Below are 18,091 nucleotides of genomic sequence, written 5' to 3'. Positions count from 1 at the left end.
TTAATCAGTTGTTAATCATGCGCTTAGTTGCTACAACAATGGAACAATTATTCATCATATTTCATCTATAATCCTTCTATGTACCCTTCTGTGTTATTTTGTCTTTCAGTAATTTTCGCATCTTTGCATTCCTCCTCCTCTTCTCCCTTTCTTATTCGTTCTATCCATTGCTTTTAATGGCTCTTTGAGAATTTACGATTGTAAAACACTTAGAAAACTTTAAATCGAGTCCACACCCTCAAAGGTGATTACCAGTTATCGCAGCTACACTTCGGTAGTTTATACGAAAGCATGAAGGTTATTTCTACTGGCCTCCGCTCTTTCTTAGACCAGCGACAACCACTCTTACTTAGACCAGTAACAGTCCTTCCACGAGGCTGAACCAGGACAAGGCATCGGGGAAATAAGAGATCAGAGCGTTTAAGTTTGTAACCAAATATTGGTTTAAGAATATATCGATGCAAGGTCATGTGCATCCTCAAGAATCTTTTGAGAGATACCCACAAGGTCAGCGACAGGTTCTAGTTTGATCATAATGACATTTTGCACAATCATTAAACAAAGGTGAAATAGTGAGTCTGACATAATTTGTAAAAGCCTGCCATGTTTTCTCAGTACCTGATTAATGGTAAGAAAAACAAATGTTGCGACGATGATAATACATCCCCTAACTAAGATACAGTACGATATTACACACCAAGGAGAATAATATCGGTTCAATCCCCGAATACACATTGAAAACAACACACCTTGAAGTATACGAATTGATTGAGTCGGATTCCATTCCCACGTGGTCCTTGTTGGAATGAAATATTTATTTTTCTGTGAAATCGAACCCTAATTAAGGTTGTCCCTAATCCACACCTTACTTGAAGTGATTGTTTTCTTGTAAGTCACTTCATAATTATGTCCTTTCCGTATTTCCTTTTTTTTTTATTTTCTTTTTTTCGGGCAACAACTCCTAATGTAGTAAATTACCGGAATGTCTAAGAATACAAAAATTCTGTTTTTCAACAACTGCTGTTATCAAATTTGGTTTAGACAGATCTCCCTGTTGGTAATTACAGCTGAAAAGAAATAAAACAATTACACGTAAAACTAGCGTAGACCTTAATCATGTGTCTGCGTATTCTCTCACCAAACCCAGCGACCTGTCGGAGACGTCCATAACAGCCCTGCCAACGGTCGGCTTGAAGGAACTCGAAGTCCTACGACTGGAGAACACTCCAACTCTCAAGGTCTTCCCTTCTGTCTACTCGTTCAGAACGATTAAGGAGGCGCACTTGACTTACCCGTACCACTGCTGCGCCTTCCAGTTTCCCGAGCAGCATAAAAAGGAGCAGTACGTCATCCACCAGGTAGGTTTCGACTTTATGCTTCTTCTGTGTTTTGTCATTATCTTGGATATGTGTAATTACAGTTGCTTGTATTAATGATTGTGATGATCATTTACAGGTTATTGTACAATTTTTAACTAGTTAAAAACTGTACGATGATCTGTAAGTGCATGTATCACTTATTTCATTTGTAATTTCTCACGATTCTGAACTTTTAAAAAAAGAGAGGGTTTAATAAAACATTAAATTCTAACTGAATATGCCCAAGTTTAAAATATATATATATATATATATATATATATATATATATATATATATATGTATGTATATATATTATGTACATATATATTATATTTTAAAAAAGAGAGGGTTTAATAAAACATTAAATTCTAACAATGTTTCAAGTTTAAAATATATAAATATATATATATATATATATATATATATATATATATATATATATGTATATATATATATATATATATATATATATATATATATATATATATATACTGTATGTATATATTTATATTTATATATATATGTGTATATATATATGTATATATATATATACAGTATATATATATAAATATATATATATATATATATATATATATATATATATATATATATATATATATATATATATATATATATATATATATATATATAATATATATATATATATATATGTATATATATATATATATATATATATATATATATATATATATATATATATATATATATATATATATTGTGTGTGTGCATATGTTCAGCCTTTTATGTACACACGCATACAATGAAAACTAATTGAAAACAAATCCGTTTATCTATTCAAGTGTCCTTAATTCACCTGTTACTTAGGAGACGATGTGGATATCATTCATTTGGATGCATTTTTCGTCAACGAAGAAAACTAAGTTTCTTATTTCGTTGCAGAGCGAGCCTTGAGTAACTTTCATTTTAATAACCTCCTTTTTTCTGCTGATACAAATTAATGCTCATAGATAAATTGCATTAAAAAATGCTGATCAGATGACAAATAAACATTCAACATATGCTGGTAATTTTGAAACTTACCAAGCAGATCTCGTACATGAAGCAACACTGACATATTCGCGAAAAGGAAGCTTTTCTCTCGAAACTGATTTCGCTGTATATTAAGGCTACTGTCACTCTCTCATTACTTCTGTCTGTTTGATATCTCCTTTGTAAGCTTGGCAAATGAGTACTCAGTTAATCTGACATGTGTTACGTGGATATATACTCCCCATGTTTCAGTCATTTACTCATTTGTAAATTTCACCCGAGTGAAAAACTCCAAATTGATCAAAATTATTCCTTCTCGTGGAGGTCATTATATTATATGTCTCAGGCTTGTCAAGTTTCAGATGTCTTTGAAAGGCTTGGGAACTGACGATAGCCATAAATCTCTCTTCTCATTTGAACGTCATTTCCAGCACACATCAGTATATCACTATGAAAGTGATTTAGTAATGACCTGTTCCAGCTTGCAAGAAGGTTATCATTATATATTCATAGCGGCGGTGAGGGCAAACTCCAGTTAGCATTCTTTTTTTCTTTTTTTTTTTACGGAGGAGACTTTATTTGAATAAACATGGGATCGATGTTACTTGATAGCCGCGAAGGTCCTGCCATCTTGAAAATTTCATTTATGATATATCATCTCCGTCATGCATGATGGATTTCATATTGGCTTAATGTGTGTTTAGTAATGGGTGGACAAAGGCAGACTTTTTTTATATGAAATGTCCTTTAAATGAATATGGCTCTAAAGAAAGACGCAAAAGGGCTTCGTATCATTTATGATGTAAATGCTTGATCAGTAATGGAACCATCTCAGGGCAAAAAAGAAGAGAAAACGTCCTCAACGTCAGTGCTTCTTTAACAGAAGTGCTCGTATAGTTCAGAACCTTTCTTGCTAGCACGTTGACGCTTCATCATCCTTGTGCTTTTGACAAAATATAGTTTCATGCTTCAAGAACCTTTCTTAGCACTCAGCCACTTCATTTCTGTTGTTGCAAGAAAGGATCTTTCTTGCTTGCTATTTACCACTTTATGATTTTTTTACTCTTTGAATATATAGTCTCCTGCATCAGGTACCGTTTACCACTCTTCTCTTTAAAAAATGCGATTCATTCTGCCACTTTTATCACTGTTGTTCTCTTCATGAAATGTAATTTTATCCTTCAAGAATCTTTATGCTAGCATTGCGACTTTATCACTCTTGCACTCTTATGAAATGTAGGTTCATGTTTCAGGACCTTTCGTTTTAGCACTTTGCCACATTTTCACTCTTGTACTATGCATAAAACGTAGTTTCATGCTTCAGAGACCTTTCTTGTGGCACTTTATCACTCTTATCGCTTTATGAAATGCAGTTAATTGTTTCAAAGACCTTTATTGCGAGCACTCAGCCTGTTTTTCACTTATAACTTTTTTGAAATGTAGTGTCATGTCTTGTTAGCACTTTGCGACTATCACTCGTATACTCTTTATGAAATGTAGTTCATGCTTCATGGGCCTTTTATTGTTAGCTCCCTTCCGCTGTATCCCCATTGAACTCTGTAAAATGCAGCTGCATGCTGCATCGACCTTCGTTCATGCTCTTTGCCACTTTATCATTCTTATACATATTCTTTATGAAGTTCAGTTTCATGATTCAAGGACCGTTTTTGCCAGTACTCTGCCATTCCATCCTTGCGGAACCCTTTTGGAAATGTAGTTTCGTGCTTCAAAGAACTTTTTTGAAAACACTTTAGTACTTTGTCAATCCAGTGCGCTGGGCAACACCTACTGACATATTTCAGGGACCTCCCTCGTAAGCACACTTCCTCTTTATCAGTCCTTTGTAACGAGAGCTTTCATGCTTCGGTGACATTTTTGTTTTCAAACGCTCTGGTACTTTACTTAGCATCCCCAACAAACTCTACCCCATTGTTTTACCAAGGATTTCTTTCTCTCTGTACCTCCTGTATATTTCAGCATTCCTTTTACTGTCATCCATTCTTTCTCCACACATACACTGTGAAAAATTAATGTGGTTAGCTTTCGCTTTTCCTTCATATGTGTTTATTAGCTTGCTTTCACTTGAAAAAGAAGTCTTCAGTATTTATTTATGAATTTCATATTTGGCTGTGGTGCCTCTCTTGGTTTTGTACATTCTATAAACTATCCTTCTTCTCTTATCGGCAGCACCTGTAACGCTTTCTTCAAATGCTAATAGAAGGTGGCCAGTCACAGTTTTGAATCATTCACAATAGTCACTAGCCAAGAACATTTTGATACACAACATTTATTTTTTATGACCTCTTCCTGTTAACGCCTTCACACTCTTGTTCACCAGTCTTTGTAAGTTCTCACCAGCAGTAATGCAGGTAGTATCATCTGCCCAAATTTAGCTATTCCACTTTTTCCATTTGCAAAAAACTTTTCTCAACTACCACTGTGCAGCTGTGCATTTTGCTTTATTTCAAACTGTTCTTGTAAGCCTTTCTTTTGTCTCAGAAATCATTATTCAAGACTCTTATGTATTCAGTTACTCTTATTCAGTATGTTTCAAGACTCGTATTTATAAAATCTCAAAAAAGCGGTTTTATGATAAACTAAATTCATACAGCTCATTTCATTATTTGAAAACACACGCCTCCTCTCTTCTTGTTCTTTGAATCATGTGTCACTTTTTTAAATGAACACCTTCCATACACATTTTTATGTAAGTTTTTATGCCTGGAAGATCTATCTTTTTATCGTTAATGAAGAAAAATTAACATCGCTTGTCCTCTCTTCAACAATATTCCGCTGATAAAACACATTTTATTTCTAGTCCGACACTCAACTAAATTACCTTTACCATTTTGTGATCTCCAGCTTGTGATGCAATTAACTCATTGTGCCTTCTCAGTCGTCTTTATTTTTTAACTTCACGACATTTTTTTCTTTTCAAACACGTCATCCGTATGCTTTTTTTTTTTTTTTGCAGCGAGTGCTATGATCTCTCAGTTTTGCATGTAAAAGGAAAAATCACTACAAAATTAGTCTTACAGAAACACCTACGGCCATAATTTTTGTCTGACAACCATCCTGGTTTTGAACTAGTGATGACAGCAGTATTGTATGGTGAAAATAAAGTCAGCCATAAAAAGTCAGTGAGGTATGGTGAAGATAAAACACTATGGTTAATGTGTGACTGAATGTTGAATACTTAATACTTGATGGTAGAGTAACTTATTTTACTTTTAACATCAATATTTCTAAAGTAACTTCTATGCTTAGAAATTTTCTCTTCACAGAAACTAAAAGAAATGGAACAGGAACACTGCTCTGAGCTGACGTCCCCGACATCACCGACCATGACTCAAACCACACGTATCAGACAGCGGCGGTACGCACCCATCCAGCCCGTTACTGCGCCCACTGTAGAAGGCGTTCTGACTTCCCTGTCGTCATCCTATCAGAATACTGGGACAGTGGCTGAGAAACACATGAATTATCAAGACTTTTCCTCTTCTGAAGATGGAAGTTGGGGTTCTGTTCAGCCAGAGTCATTGATTGGAAGGAAAAAGTACGCTACTTCAAGGACCCAGTCAGCTCGTAAAGAGGCAACGCACTGGAATCAGCTCCCAAGAGCTTCCTATCCTGTTGATTCATTTGGGCGATTTCCAGACACCAAGTCCTCCTTCATGAACTCTGTAGAAAACTTTGATTTAGCAAAAATGTTGCCTACAAGCAACAGAGTTAAAAGAAGCAGTAAATCCGTACATGTGAATGAAGTAATGCCTACCTCAAAAGCAAAACACTATGTTTCACGACATAGACGTTCAAGGCCAGATATAAATATAACCACCCCCGAATCTGACAAATCTAAAAGTGTGGAACATGAAGAAATCAAAAGTAGCTATTTAATTCCTCTCAGACATCAAATGAAACAGAGGTTTGAGCCATCAAAAGGATCTCACGCAGTTAAGCATGCCAGGCTGAGCAGGAGGGAATTATTTCAGGGGTCACAGAGCAGTGTAGGAAATGGTTTTGGACTGAAGGAGTCGATGGAAATCCTTCCTATTCTGAATAAGAAGTCAGAAACAAAAAGTGCCGAAGTTGGGGATCCCTTATCAAAAGAGGCATTCGACCCTATCCTAGATAAAGGCTTTGGGACAGATGAAATTCCCTTAAATCCGGGAGGAATCTTAGATACTAACATGGCCGAGGCAGGGGCCGGAGGTCCAGGAGGATTCCAGAATTATTTCCTTGGCTTTGGACCTTTCAATCACTCAGCTGACAGGTATCCATCGGATACTTTCAAGCAAAATGACACTCTTGTCGGCGTTTGGGGAGATCCCGAGGTAAAGTCTGATTTAGCATGTATGTTTCTCTAAATGTCTACATTAATCTATTATAAGCATTCAGTTCTAAACATGACATATCAAAACACTAGTTTGAATTCCAGCAGGTTGCAATTTGCTCTATATTTGGATTTCCCTTTGTATTGCCCATCAACTTTAACAAGATAATTACAGATCTGATGTTCCAGGACATTAGTTTTTCCGAGATGTTTACATCACTTGAGCAATGACCATATGGTGACATATCCCGCAACTTTGTATTTTGCAAGTGAACTTATCACTCAGATGCCGTGAAACCCAGTGATTTTAGACGTGATCTGTCAGTCAGTAAGTCCAGTACTTTTGGTGTCAGACGTTAAAATACTCACAATGCTAATTTCTTTTGGTGATTTAAGACTTGTCATGCTGGGATCATAAACATGGTTATTCAGTGGATACCTTTAGCTCTCTCATCCAGGGACAGCTTTAATTTGAATATGATAACCAGAATCTAATAAATCAGAAACTCTCATATTTTATTGTCAGAAATTTCTATTCAGTCCCTAGCGTTAAAGAATTTTTAATTTGCATCCCCTGTGCTCAAGAGATGCTTTATCAGTGGATCATGAAAACTTCAGACTAAACAAATGAGAATTTCATAAGTTTCCTGGGAGGTACTCGTTAAACTTGGAGCAGTCAGACGTAGGTTTAGTACAATTGCACGAGAAATCAAACAAACTTTTATGTCACAGAACTCAGGAACTGAAATACGTTGTTTTTTGTATATGATTACGCTGCTGCCACGCTCATTTTTAGGACGTGTTGCTGTGTTAGATGAGAATTGATAATGTTGATTTTCTTTCGATCATTTTGTGGAAACAAAGTCATCTCAGAGAACTACAGTACATCTTGAGTACTGTTGTATGTTTTCGTGTCTGTACATCCTTTGAACCTCTCCAGATTTGGCCAGGTCACGGGGATTCCCCGGAGCATTTTGGTTACCCTGAAGAAGGATTGATTGATGAAGGAGGGTTCGTCGAAAAAGAGATATTTTCCGAGGACATTCCAAACACAAATCTAAAGAATGAGGACGACAAATGGCATGTAACGAGGGTAAGATCACCGGTTGATTTTTGTACATAATTGAGGTAACTTAGCAGAACTAGTTTGTCATGCAAACTGTGTACCTTAGCATTTTGCATATTGAGGTTTCATGTTGTTCTTCTTTACGGTTCATTTTGTATATATCATGAATAAAGAATTCCAGAGCACTGTTGTTCCAGAAAAAATTATTGTAGTACAGTTTGCATTCTCTATCTAGAATAGTTGTGGTTTTAATATTATATGCCTGCCACAAAAACTTCATTGGTGTATAACTTTCACACTGTGTTATTTCATAATAAAATACGCTTCATTCACTCTCCTCATATGACAATGCGTATTTAATGTGATTTTGACCTGCACGTGTGTTCTTCACCGAAACAGATTGATTAAAATCCGAACATCAAGGAAAAACAACACCAAAATTCCATCTTCTTCTTCCTCTTCCTAGGCCCCTATGAATAATACAACGATCATCGTGCTCTGTGGAAACCTCTCGAGAAACTACCATGATGTTATGTGCGTCCCCGCTCCTGACGCCTTCAACCCCTGCGAGGACATCATGGGAAACATCGCTCTTCGCGTTGCTGTCTGGTTTGTGGTTGTCACAGCTGTTGTTGGCAATTTGGCCGTCATGCTTGTCTTGGTCTCCTCGAAATTCAGGTAAGCGTTAAAGTGTCTCTGTTTGTTTTTGTATTTGATTTAAAGACTTACGTGGCCAGGGAGACGTGATAATGCTTTATGGATGATGTTGCTGGTGTTTTCTTTTAAACGTTGTCACGTTGTATTCATCTAAGGAACATGAAAACAAACAATTTCTTTCAAAGTGATGGCTACCTGAATATTGCGAATGCATCTGGTAAATTTCCAGTATTTCTGAGAATCCTTAGCAATTTCTTGCTAGTGGCCATCTATTTGACTATCGGGAAGGCTTGCGATCAGTTTTCATTTCACAAAATTCCTAATGTAATTATCATTCCATTTGTCTTTCTTTTGAAGTTCCTTGTCAAAACAGAAAACAAGGCATCCGTACAGCTACATCGAAATGCTCCATTCCTTAAATCATCTCGGTACAGCTTTTAAAATATTCTGTTAATGCATACCGTATTCTCTAGGGTTTATTTTTGTCGTTGACAAATTTGAAATTAAAACTTGCTTTCCTAACGTTACTCCTTGGCCCAAGTTTCAGAAGCTGTCAGGATTTTCATCTTTCCATATCAGAAACGGGATATGGTTTGATGACACTTCTTTCTACTCAAAGAAATAAGTGTTTATTTCTTTTAGACATTTAATTTGTCAGAACGGCAGCAAGAAATTCAATTTCCAAGGATTCACTCCAATCATATTATGGCACAGAAAAGTTGAGGCTGATCCAACTTCTTTTTAATTAGTATAACTCTTCGTTAAGCCTAGAAGTAACGGTGCATTTTTAACTACTAATCTTAGTAACGTTTTAATGAAATTTCATTGTTCTTGAAAAAAAAAAGTGTAAAAAATTCCATTTGCGTCATTGAAAAATAATGTTACAGTTTTTCCCGTTTCCACTCACATCAGTCTGCTTTTGTAGCCGGTGCCTTAATTAATTCTACATGAAGCATCAATTATTTCATGTAATAGTTCATTTACGCTGTCATATGTCAGCAGTAAAAACATGGCTCGGCTTCCAGCTGTAGGCTAATGAACTATCCCTTCGAATTTACATTCATATAATTGTTTAATTGTTTATACGAAAACGTCATACTTGTTTATTTAGCATTAACCACGGGGGAAATGGGTTGAATCCTAAACCAGTTTATGAAACAATTCTGGAATAAAAACACCAGTCACGCTGAATCACTAAAGAGATACATTCTTTCCAGGGTTGGCAGCAAAGACTCTTGTAGAGGTAAACAGTTTTCTGTTGCACTTTCTAAGAACAGAATCTATTTCGGCAGAGTTTCCAAACACTTTTCTCTTATTTAATTTATTAAAGATCATCTGGCATCATGATGTTAGTGTTTCTTTCTGTTGTAATCCAGTTCAGCAAAAGGAAGTCGCTCAAGAACAGTCAGGCGTTTCTCATAAATAAGCATTTGTAGGATATAGACAGTGAGTTAATCATAGAATGTGTTTGTACGCCAGATTGTTTCTTTTGTACCAGATTTGCATATAGTTAACCTGTATATATGTATATGTATATGATTATATATATGATATGTATATATATGTGTGTGTGTCTATATGCTTATTTTTCACTTAATAACGTGTGACAATATATTGTACCTCGAAAATATATTGGAAATAACAAGAAAACTCTTGGTACCTCTTTCTTCTATATATATATATATATATATATATATATATATATATATATATATATATATATATATATATATATATATATATATATATATATATATATATATATATATATATTATATGTACATTCTTTGGTGAGGCCAATGGTTGCTCTTCCCCACTGAATTGGGCGAAAGGTCTCCATCGGCGGGGGCCAGTGGCTGCCCTTCCCCAACGAAGCAGGCAGAAGGGCTCTTCTGGTGAGAGACGAACACATGGTCGGGAGAAGCCAGCGTTGGCTCCCCTGTTGGAGTCCGTCCGCCTGCCCCGTTGGGGAAGGGCAGTCGTTAGCTCCCACCGGCAGAGTTGAATTGAACGAAACAGGTGCCTGTCTCCAGCGAGGCATATGGACAGACTCCATCTGTGGGAGCCAAATGCTGCTCTTCCCACCGGTGCAGATGGACGGACTCTGCTTGCAGGTGCCAAAGGGTGTCCCTCCCATTGGGCCAAGCGAATGAACTCACCCAGTGGGAAAGGCTGCCTTCCCAACCAATCTGCTGGCAGGGGCTAATGGTTAGGGGCCAACGACTACCCGACTACCCTTCTCCACTGGGGTAGGAAGATGGACTCCACCAGTGGTGCCAAGAGCTGGCTTCCCTCAACCAGCCGTTGGCTCCCACCGGTGGAGCCCTTCTGCCTGCCTGAGCGGGAAGGGTGGTCTTTGGCCCCTGCCATAGGAGCCCTTCCGCCTGCTTGAGCGGGAAGGGTGGGCTTTGGCCCCTGCCATAAACCCCTTCCGCCTGCCTAAGCTGGAAGGGTGGTCTTTGGCCCCTGCCATAGGAGCCCTTCCGCCTGCCTCAGCGTGAAGGGTGGTCTTTGGCCCCTGCCATAGGAGCCCTTCCGCCTGCTTGAGCGGGAAGGGTGGGCTTTGGCCCCTGCCATAAGAGCCCTTCCGCCTGCCTAAGCTGGAAGGGTGGCCTTTGGCCCCTGCCATAGGAGCCCTTCCGCCTGCCTCAGCGTGAAGGGTGGTCTTTGGCCCCTGCCATAGGAGCCCTTCCGCCTGCTTGAGCGGGAAGGGTGGGCTTTGGCCCCTGTCATAAGAGCCCTTCCGCCTGCCTAAGCTGGAAGGGTGGTCTTTGGCCGCTGCCATAGGAGCCCTTCCGCCTGCCTCAGCTTGAAGGGTGGTCTTTGGCCCCTGCCATAGGAGCCCTTCCGCCTGCTTGAGCGGGAAGGGTGGGCTTTGGCTCCTGCCATAAGAGCCCTTCCGCCTGCCTCAGCGGGAAGGGTGGCCTTTGGCCCCTGCCATAGGAGCCCTCCCGCCTGCTGCGGTGAATGGCCAAAGGCTGCCTCTCCCCACTGGGGCAGGCAACAAACTCCGCCAGGGGTGACTCTTGGCTGCCCTTCCCGATTGGGGCAAGCAGGAGTGCCTGGAGGAGGTCCCTACTGTTGCTTGCATGCCATTGTCCACGATGTACAAGGGCTTGTTCTGGGTCTTTCTAAAAGATGTCTGCTCTCACATTGAATTAGGGGTTCTCTGCAGCCATCTGGATGACAATTTTTTTCTTTTTGCTAAGTAGCCATGTCACTGTTTGTGCTTCTTAGGGTGTGTCCACATTGCAGTAAAACATATCATCAATATATGTAGGCAGCTTGTCTCACACATATCACAAACAGGTTTGATACAGTAAACAACTTAATGGAAGTTTTAACCAGTGCTTCATTTGATTATCCACCATTTGCCTGGGATTGGTTCTCCACTAAAGGTCGTTGACTTTCTTCCAATATATTTGTGATATGCATGCAATAAATTGCCGACATGTTTATGACATGAATTACTGTGGTGTGGGCGCATCCTTAATTGCACTCCATTCGCGAACTCAGGAGCGCTGTCCAAGTGCAGACTCCTTGAGGAGAAAGCATCTTACGCTAATGTCAAAAGAGGTAGCAGTTGAAGAATGGACTGGTAAGGGCATTTATCTTGGTTTCTGTCTTCTTGAAACTTACTTTCACTATGGTTTGTTGTATGCTGACCTGAGGCTGAACTACGTGAATGGTTTGAAATCAAAGAAAATGATTGAGATATAAAACAGAACGTTACACAAACGGCAAAGTAAAAATTACTTAAATTTCGTTCATTTATCCAAAACAATCAGAATTTCGAGGCAGAGCAACGACTAAATAAATTGCCCTTTTATTAATTTCTTCTTTTTAAAGCAGTGACACAATTGTGTTTGTGCCTGTACACACACACACACACACACACACACACACACACACACACACACACACACACACACACACACATATATATATATATATATATATATATATATATATATATATCTACAGACACACACACACATATATATATGCACATATATATATATATATATATATATATATATATATATATATATATATATATATATATATATATATATATATATATATGAACGGTACACCCACGTATTCATCTAGTATTGCTTCGCAATGTGAGACTTCAACAGTAGCATTTGTTCGCAGTGTGGGAAGAGAGCTTAATGACCTGTTCATAATTAGGTAGCCCAATTGAACTCTATGATGCCACGACGTTCGTTTGACGTCATGAGGATCAATCATCCAGGATCAGCAAAGTCTGTTGAGGCACTAATGAATTTAAGCTGCAAGGCGTGCAGATTTGTCCAAAGACCGTGTTTAAGCTGATAGTGCAAAAAAGAGGAAGAAAATGGAAAACTTAAACCGTCAGCATAGAATTTGTTTAGTTTTAGCAAACTCTGGAGTCTGGTGAGATTATCTCAGAACATTAACCTCGGCCTGAAGACGGAGCTTTTGGTTCCTGCGTGTGTGTGTATGTGTGTGTGTGTGTGTGTGTGTGCGTGAAAGGAGAACAGGTTTTCAGCGAGCTGCACCTGAAGGCATAATCTGGCCCAGGTCCAAGAGTAGACTTGATCCAGAGTTGGCCATTCTCCTTTTTTATTCAGGAAGAACCATCAGAATTACACTAAAAAATTATGGCGAATATTGTTTTACACAGTTTTCACAAACGTTCGCAGGGAAGTGCACCGTTGCTCCCATCCTGAGGGGTTGGTGTCTTCTGTAGTCCGTTTGGTGGAAGTTCTCGTTCTGCTTCCTAAATTCTCTTCATAAAAAGGTTGTCATTCCGCACGTGTAGTAAGAGCGGAGACAATTACAAAAGCAAATTAAGTTTAATGTTATGCTTTTATCTTTTAAGTGACACTGGAACAAATTTAATTACGTTTTAAAATGATGGGAATAACACTGTGCGTACCCGCGAGTGTGCTTGTGTGTGTGCAATAGGTAGCATCCCCGGTCTCACCAACGACGGCACCCAGACTCGAATCCCCTGCGAGGGTGGGCGGAAATCGTTAGAATTTCTTATACCTTTCCAATTCCTACTGTGCTTTTGCATCACTCTACTATTTTTCTTTAAGACCCTGATCTCCATAAGAATTCCAAAACTTGTCAGGATGGGTTTCATCAACTCATCCTGACTCAGGTTTGACAATTTCTCTGTCGATTTTTCCATCCAAATCTGCACTCCATAATGAAGCTGTGATTCAGCCTCTCAGTTCTACGGACAATAATAGGTGTTAAGGATACATCAGTCTTGCCTTGGAATAATTGGATAGGCTAAGTTAAGGTTGCTCTGTCTTGTGTACAGATTGTCTTTCTGTTTTTGAAGTTTCTACATTTCCTGCGTTTAATGAGGGTTTTATGTTGGCCTTAACCATCCATTTTTGAGGTATAGTCCTCAGAGTATGTAGACCATTACAATTCACATATATATATATATGCATACATATATATATATATATATATATATATATATATATATATATATATATATATATATATATATGTATGCATATATATATGTATGTATATATATATATATATATATATATATATATATATATATATATATATATATGTATGTATATATATATATATATATATATATATATATATATATATATATATATATATATATATATATATATATATATATATATATATATATATATATATATATATATATATATATATATATATATATATATATATATATATATATTTATAGGTCACAAGTGTTCTCTGGGAAAAAATTTGATTGAAATAACCTGCGTAAGTAGATTTCATAATCTCAAGAACGGTATTCTGTATCTGAAAAGTACGTCTTAATGGTATTTAAGAGACGCTGAATGAAATCATTCAATTAGTCATAAATTCCTGTGACTGGTAATGCTAGCGAGAATACCATTGGTTTAGCTGACGTAGCTGTGGGTAAAAATATTTCATTACAGTGTGCTGACGCGTTAAGGGTCATTCTGATGTTGAAATGGTAAGTTCAAGAGATATGATAATGGTATGAAATTGAAAACAGTCATAACAGGAAGCCCTGGCGAGTCGCCGGCAGCCAGTACTAAAAATAAAAAAAAATTTATCGTACGTGAAAAAGGAGCAGAGAGGAATGTTGAAAAAGCCTACGGAGTTATCGTACCGTATTTAATTTACTCGCGAACGTTATGGTAGGAGATCAGTGGAGGAAAAGGAAGGAATTTTGTTGGAGAATAGGTATTTTTTTTTCTCCTAGACTGAAGGGAAGACGTGTAGCTGTGTAAGTGTCTCGAGGAGATCTGTATGCTGTCAGTTTATTCAATGGCCTTTTGCCTGTGTTTGCCCCTCCGAGGAGGACTCTAGAATGTAAGTGTACAATCATAGTTTTTGTTGTATATCCTTCAATATTTAAGGCGATTAAAGTAACGCGGTAAAATCTTAAGTGAAAGACAGAGCGATAATTCAAAGATTCAGTCGTTAAAAGTTAGACGACTGAACAGGGAAAAGAAAAACATTGGTAAGAGAAACAGCAGCTATCATTCAAAATGACCAACAATCGCTGCAGTGCTGTTCACTTAGGCGTCGAACGTCGAAGAGCCGAATAGGTCTAATCCGCGGGTGACGGAATTATTTATGTGGATTTTTGCCACTAGAAAACATATATATTTTGCTTCTCTCCTGGCGTGATCCACACATTGCTACAGGAACAGGTTGAGTAGTTCACGTGGGACTACAATTTTGTCCATTTATTCGAAGGCTGGTCCGGGAGAGGATAGGATATATAGGAATAACGCGAGGACGTTTGAAAGGTTTTTTAAGGTCGGAAGTTAGGGGTGTGGTAAGGAGGAGGTGAGAACGGTGGCTAGGGGTTTGTTGTCTATAGCTGGCAGTGTTTTAAAGGGTCGTTTGGTTGTTTTGGCTGTGTTTTTCATTTTTTTGAGAAGCCGATTGCTGGGATGCAGGTGCCGGTTCTAGTATGTTTGCTTTTAATTGTGCAATGCTAGGCAGTCTAACAATGCATCGTTTGAACCATGCATGATGTGGCTCACGACAGTTGGGCACTTAGGAGTAGTTGGTTCCCTTGTCTTGAATTTCTCAAGACACCCTTTGGTCTCATGTCTCTTGCTGCAGATTGCGCAAATAGTGGGTTCTCTGCAAAGATCCTGACCATGACGCTGGCAACGGAAGCATCTGAAAGGCTCTGGTGTGTATTCCTCAGTGAGGAAATATCCCCATATTCTAGAACTGGACTCCTAAAGGTGGCCAGAATTTTTCTTGTCAGTTGTCTGTGTCTATAAAGTTTCACATATCCCGGTGTCGACGCTTTAAGGGAGTTCTGACGGGGAGTCCATAGCAAGCTTTGTTTGGTATGAACAGAACCTGGCCTTATTGAGTTTTTCGTTCGGGTTTGATTGTTGAAATCAGTGCTGGCGGGCAGGAAGGGCCACGGTACCTTGATCTTTCGGTTTTATAGTGAATTCTTGATGATTTGGTCATGCAGTGATTATTATGTCAGGGTTTTTCTTCTCATGGGTGACGACTGCAGCGTGGGAGGTTCGTCCGTCAGATGCCAGCGCTCGAAACTTCGGTATTCTTCCGTGTTCGAGACTGGAGGAGGAAGGGATGAGGGTTTAGGGGGAGGAGAGCTAGGAGGAGGAATGGATAAGAACGTCTGCGGAAGAGGAAAGGAGGAGTGTGAGGAGGAGGGGGAGGAGATGGATAAAGATGGGAAAGGAGGATTAGAGGATACATCAACAGTGTGCTCTTCTTCGTTGGTGGAGGGCGAGCCTTGTCAGTAGAATAGTCTGTTGGTGGCTTCTTTTATTCCTAGAGCAAGTCGTGGTCTCTCATTAGCACTTTCAGAATCTTCCAATGCTGTCAACTTTTGAAAAATATCCAAGCAAACAGCAATAGAAAGGCTAGTGCTCAAGCTGTGAACTGTACAAGACAGTTGCAGACGTAACCACTGAACAAGGATGTCCTATTATGAAATGATACCCGACAAAAGGCCGTTGTTATTGGTTGGAATTAAGCTGGCTTTATGCCAGCACGGGTTCTTGCTCGTAGAGCAGCCCATAAAAAAGACAAGATGCTGGATGGGATTGTTTCAGTGACTGGAGGCATGGCTCAGCCTTCCTGCCTCGGTGAATGATCTGAATTTTCATTGGCTGGGTGGCTGAGGGAATTATCTTGAGAGTTGACTGGGCCCTCTGCCATCCATGATGCTTCTCTGGTCAATGCTCCTGATTGATTACTGGAACTTGCTAGTGAGTGGCTGGCTGAGGAGCAGGCTGCTCTAGAAGAGGCTACTGCTCCTGAAGGCATGTTGCTCCTGGTGGGGTGTCTGTACCCAGGGGTTGCATCGTCCCTTGGGGTTTGCTGCTTTTGATGGGGTAGCATTTCCCTGAAGGCTTGTTGCCACTGGAAGGGGCACAGCTCCGTAGGGCACAAAAGTAGTAGGAAGCCTGCAGCTTGCTGAATGTTGATAGAAGGGTGTTAAACCTTGATTCTGCAATCTGCAGTTGCATAAAGTTGGTGTCTTTGTGAATATTTGTGTCTTTTCGATTAGCGTCTGAAAGAAGGTCTCACGTCCTATTTCAGTGGAGTGTTGGAATGTAGACCTCTTTTTTTTTCATATAGAACTATAGGCCTGCTGAACATAATATTTAAACGCCACATTGCTGTTGGCGTCTTTTGGGGCCTTGGGCATCATACTATTCCGTATGATCAAGGATCTTGAGTGGCTGGCTTGCAGGAGATTCTTAATCCAATGCTGGTGTCCTGATTAGTAGGATTAACTAATGTCCGACTGGTTCTCCTTAAGCTTATCACAATCCTCATAGCACCTGCCGTGGAAATGATTTCTAATGTCGGTAGGCGTGTTTTTTTTTGGGTGGGGGGGGTGGCAGTGAGGGGTGGGTTGCTGGGCTTGAACTGCATACTGTTTCAACTTATCTTAATTATATCCTTGATAAGGTGATTTGCGCATCCATTGCTAATCAGGGGCTGGCGGATACAATCAGGCACCCTGTGGGTATCATCCCAACTGTTGCAGTGTGGTCAGGGCCATGTTCACTTAGGAGGCTGCAATGTTTCACTTGTATGAAACAGGGAATTCCATCTGGCACCGAGGCAGCTCTGCACATTGGTGGTTTTCAGGTGGGAGGCATCCTCCTCAGAAGTAGTGGTGGCTAAGATATGATCAGTGTCCTGGCATACATTCCAGGGACGGAGTTGTCGTGTGGAAGGCCTTTACTTCCATATGCCAAGTACATGCTGACGACGGCGACCCCGAGGGGAGTGAAAGGAAGACGATAGGTTGGTGGATTTGTATGGTTCGAAATTGTTAGAAGGAAAGACCTGCGAGTAGATATTGACTGATAGACCTGTGGAAAGTGCGTGCAAATTAGTGGTGAATGTTACATTGTGTAGAGAGGGTTCGACGTAATGCTGTTGAGTGGCTAATATGGAAGTTAGCAGTAATCTTTCGGGTTTTCTCTGTAGCCACCGCGAAAAAGTGAAACTGATGAATGGGCAGAGTAAGTATTTACAACTTAAAGAAGTTATGATCTTTTTATTTACATTTATAACACATCATTGCAAGGTTTAGATACAGAAAACTACCAAATTGCGCTGTTAATCTTGGTTTTATTTTATTTTTTTTATTAGTAC

The 18,091-nt window shown here is 39.2% G+C and overlaps 1 protein-coding gene across 3 annotated transcripts in view; it reads left to right on the top strand.

Moving 5' to 3' along the window:
- The window catches only part of Lgr1 (Leucine-rich repeat-containing G protein-coupled receptor 1), a 291,303-nt gene that overhangs the window by 223,360 nt on the left and 49,852 nt on the right, over window positions 1-18,091 (top strand). For all 3 annotated transcript variants that reach the window (XM_067121367.1, XM_067121366.1, XM_067121368.1), the window contains 4 exons: window positions 1,148-1,358; window positions 5,654-6,703; window positions 7,643-7,795; window positions 8,235-8,446. In XM_067121367.1, coding sequence (XP_066977468.1) covers window positions 1,148-1,358; window positions 5,654-6,703; window positions 7,643-7,795; window positions 8,235-8,446 — 1,626 coding nt within the window. The remainder of the gene's footprint in view (window positions 1-1,147; window positions 1,359-5,653; window positions 6,704-7,642; window positions 7,796-8,234; window positions 8,447-18,091) is intronic.

The sequence above is a fragment of the Macrobrachium rosenbergii genome, chromosome 19 (assembly GCF_040412425.1).
Source record: "Macrobrachium rosenbergii isolate ZJJX-2024 chromosome 19, ASM4041242v1, whole genome shotgun sequence".
In the NCBI taxonomy this organism is placed as follows: Eukaryota; Metazoa; Arthropoda; class Malacostraca; order Decapoda; family Palaemonidae; genus Macrobrachium; species Macrobrachium rosenbergii.
Note: the sequence above shows the minus strand (reverse complement) of the source record. Positions and strands in the feature narration are given on the sequence as shown.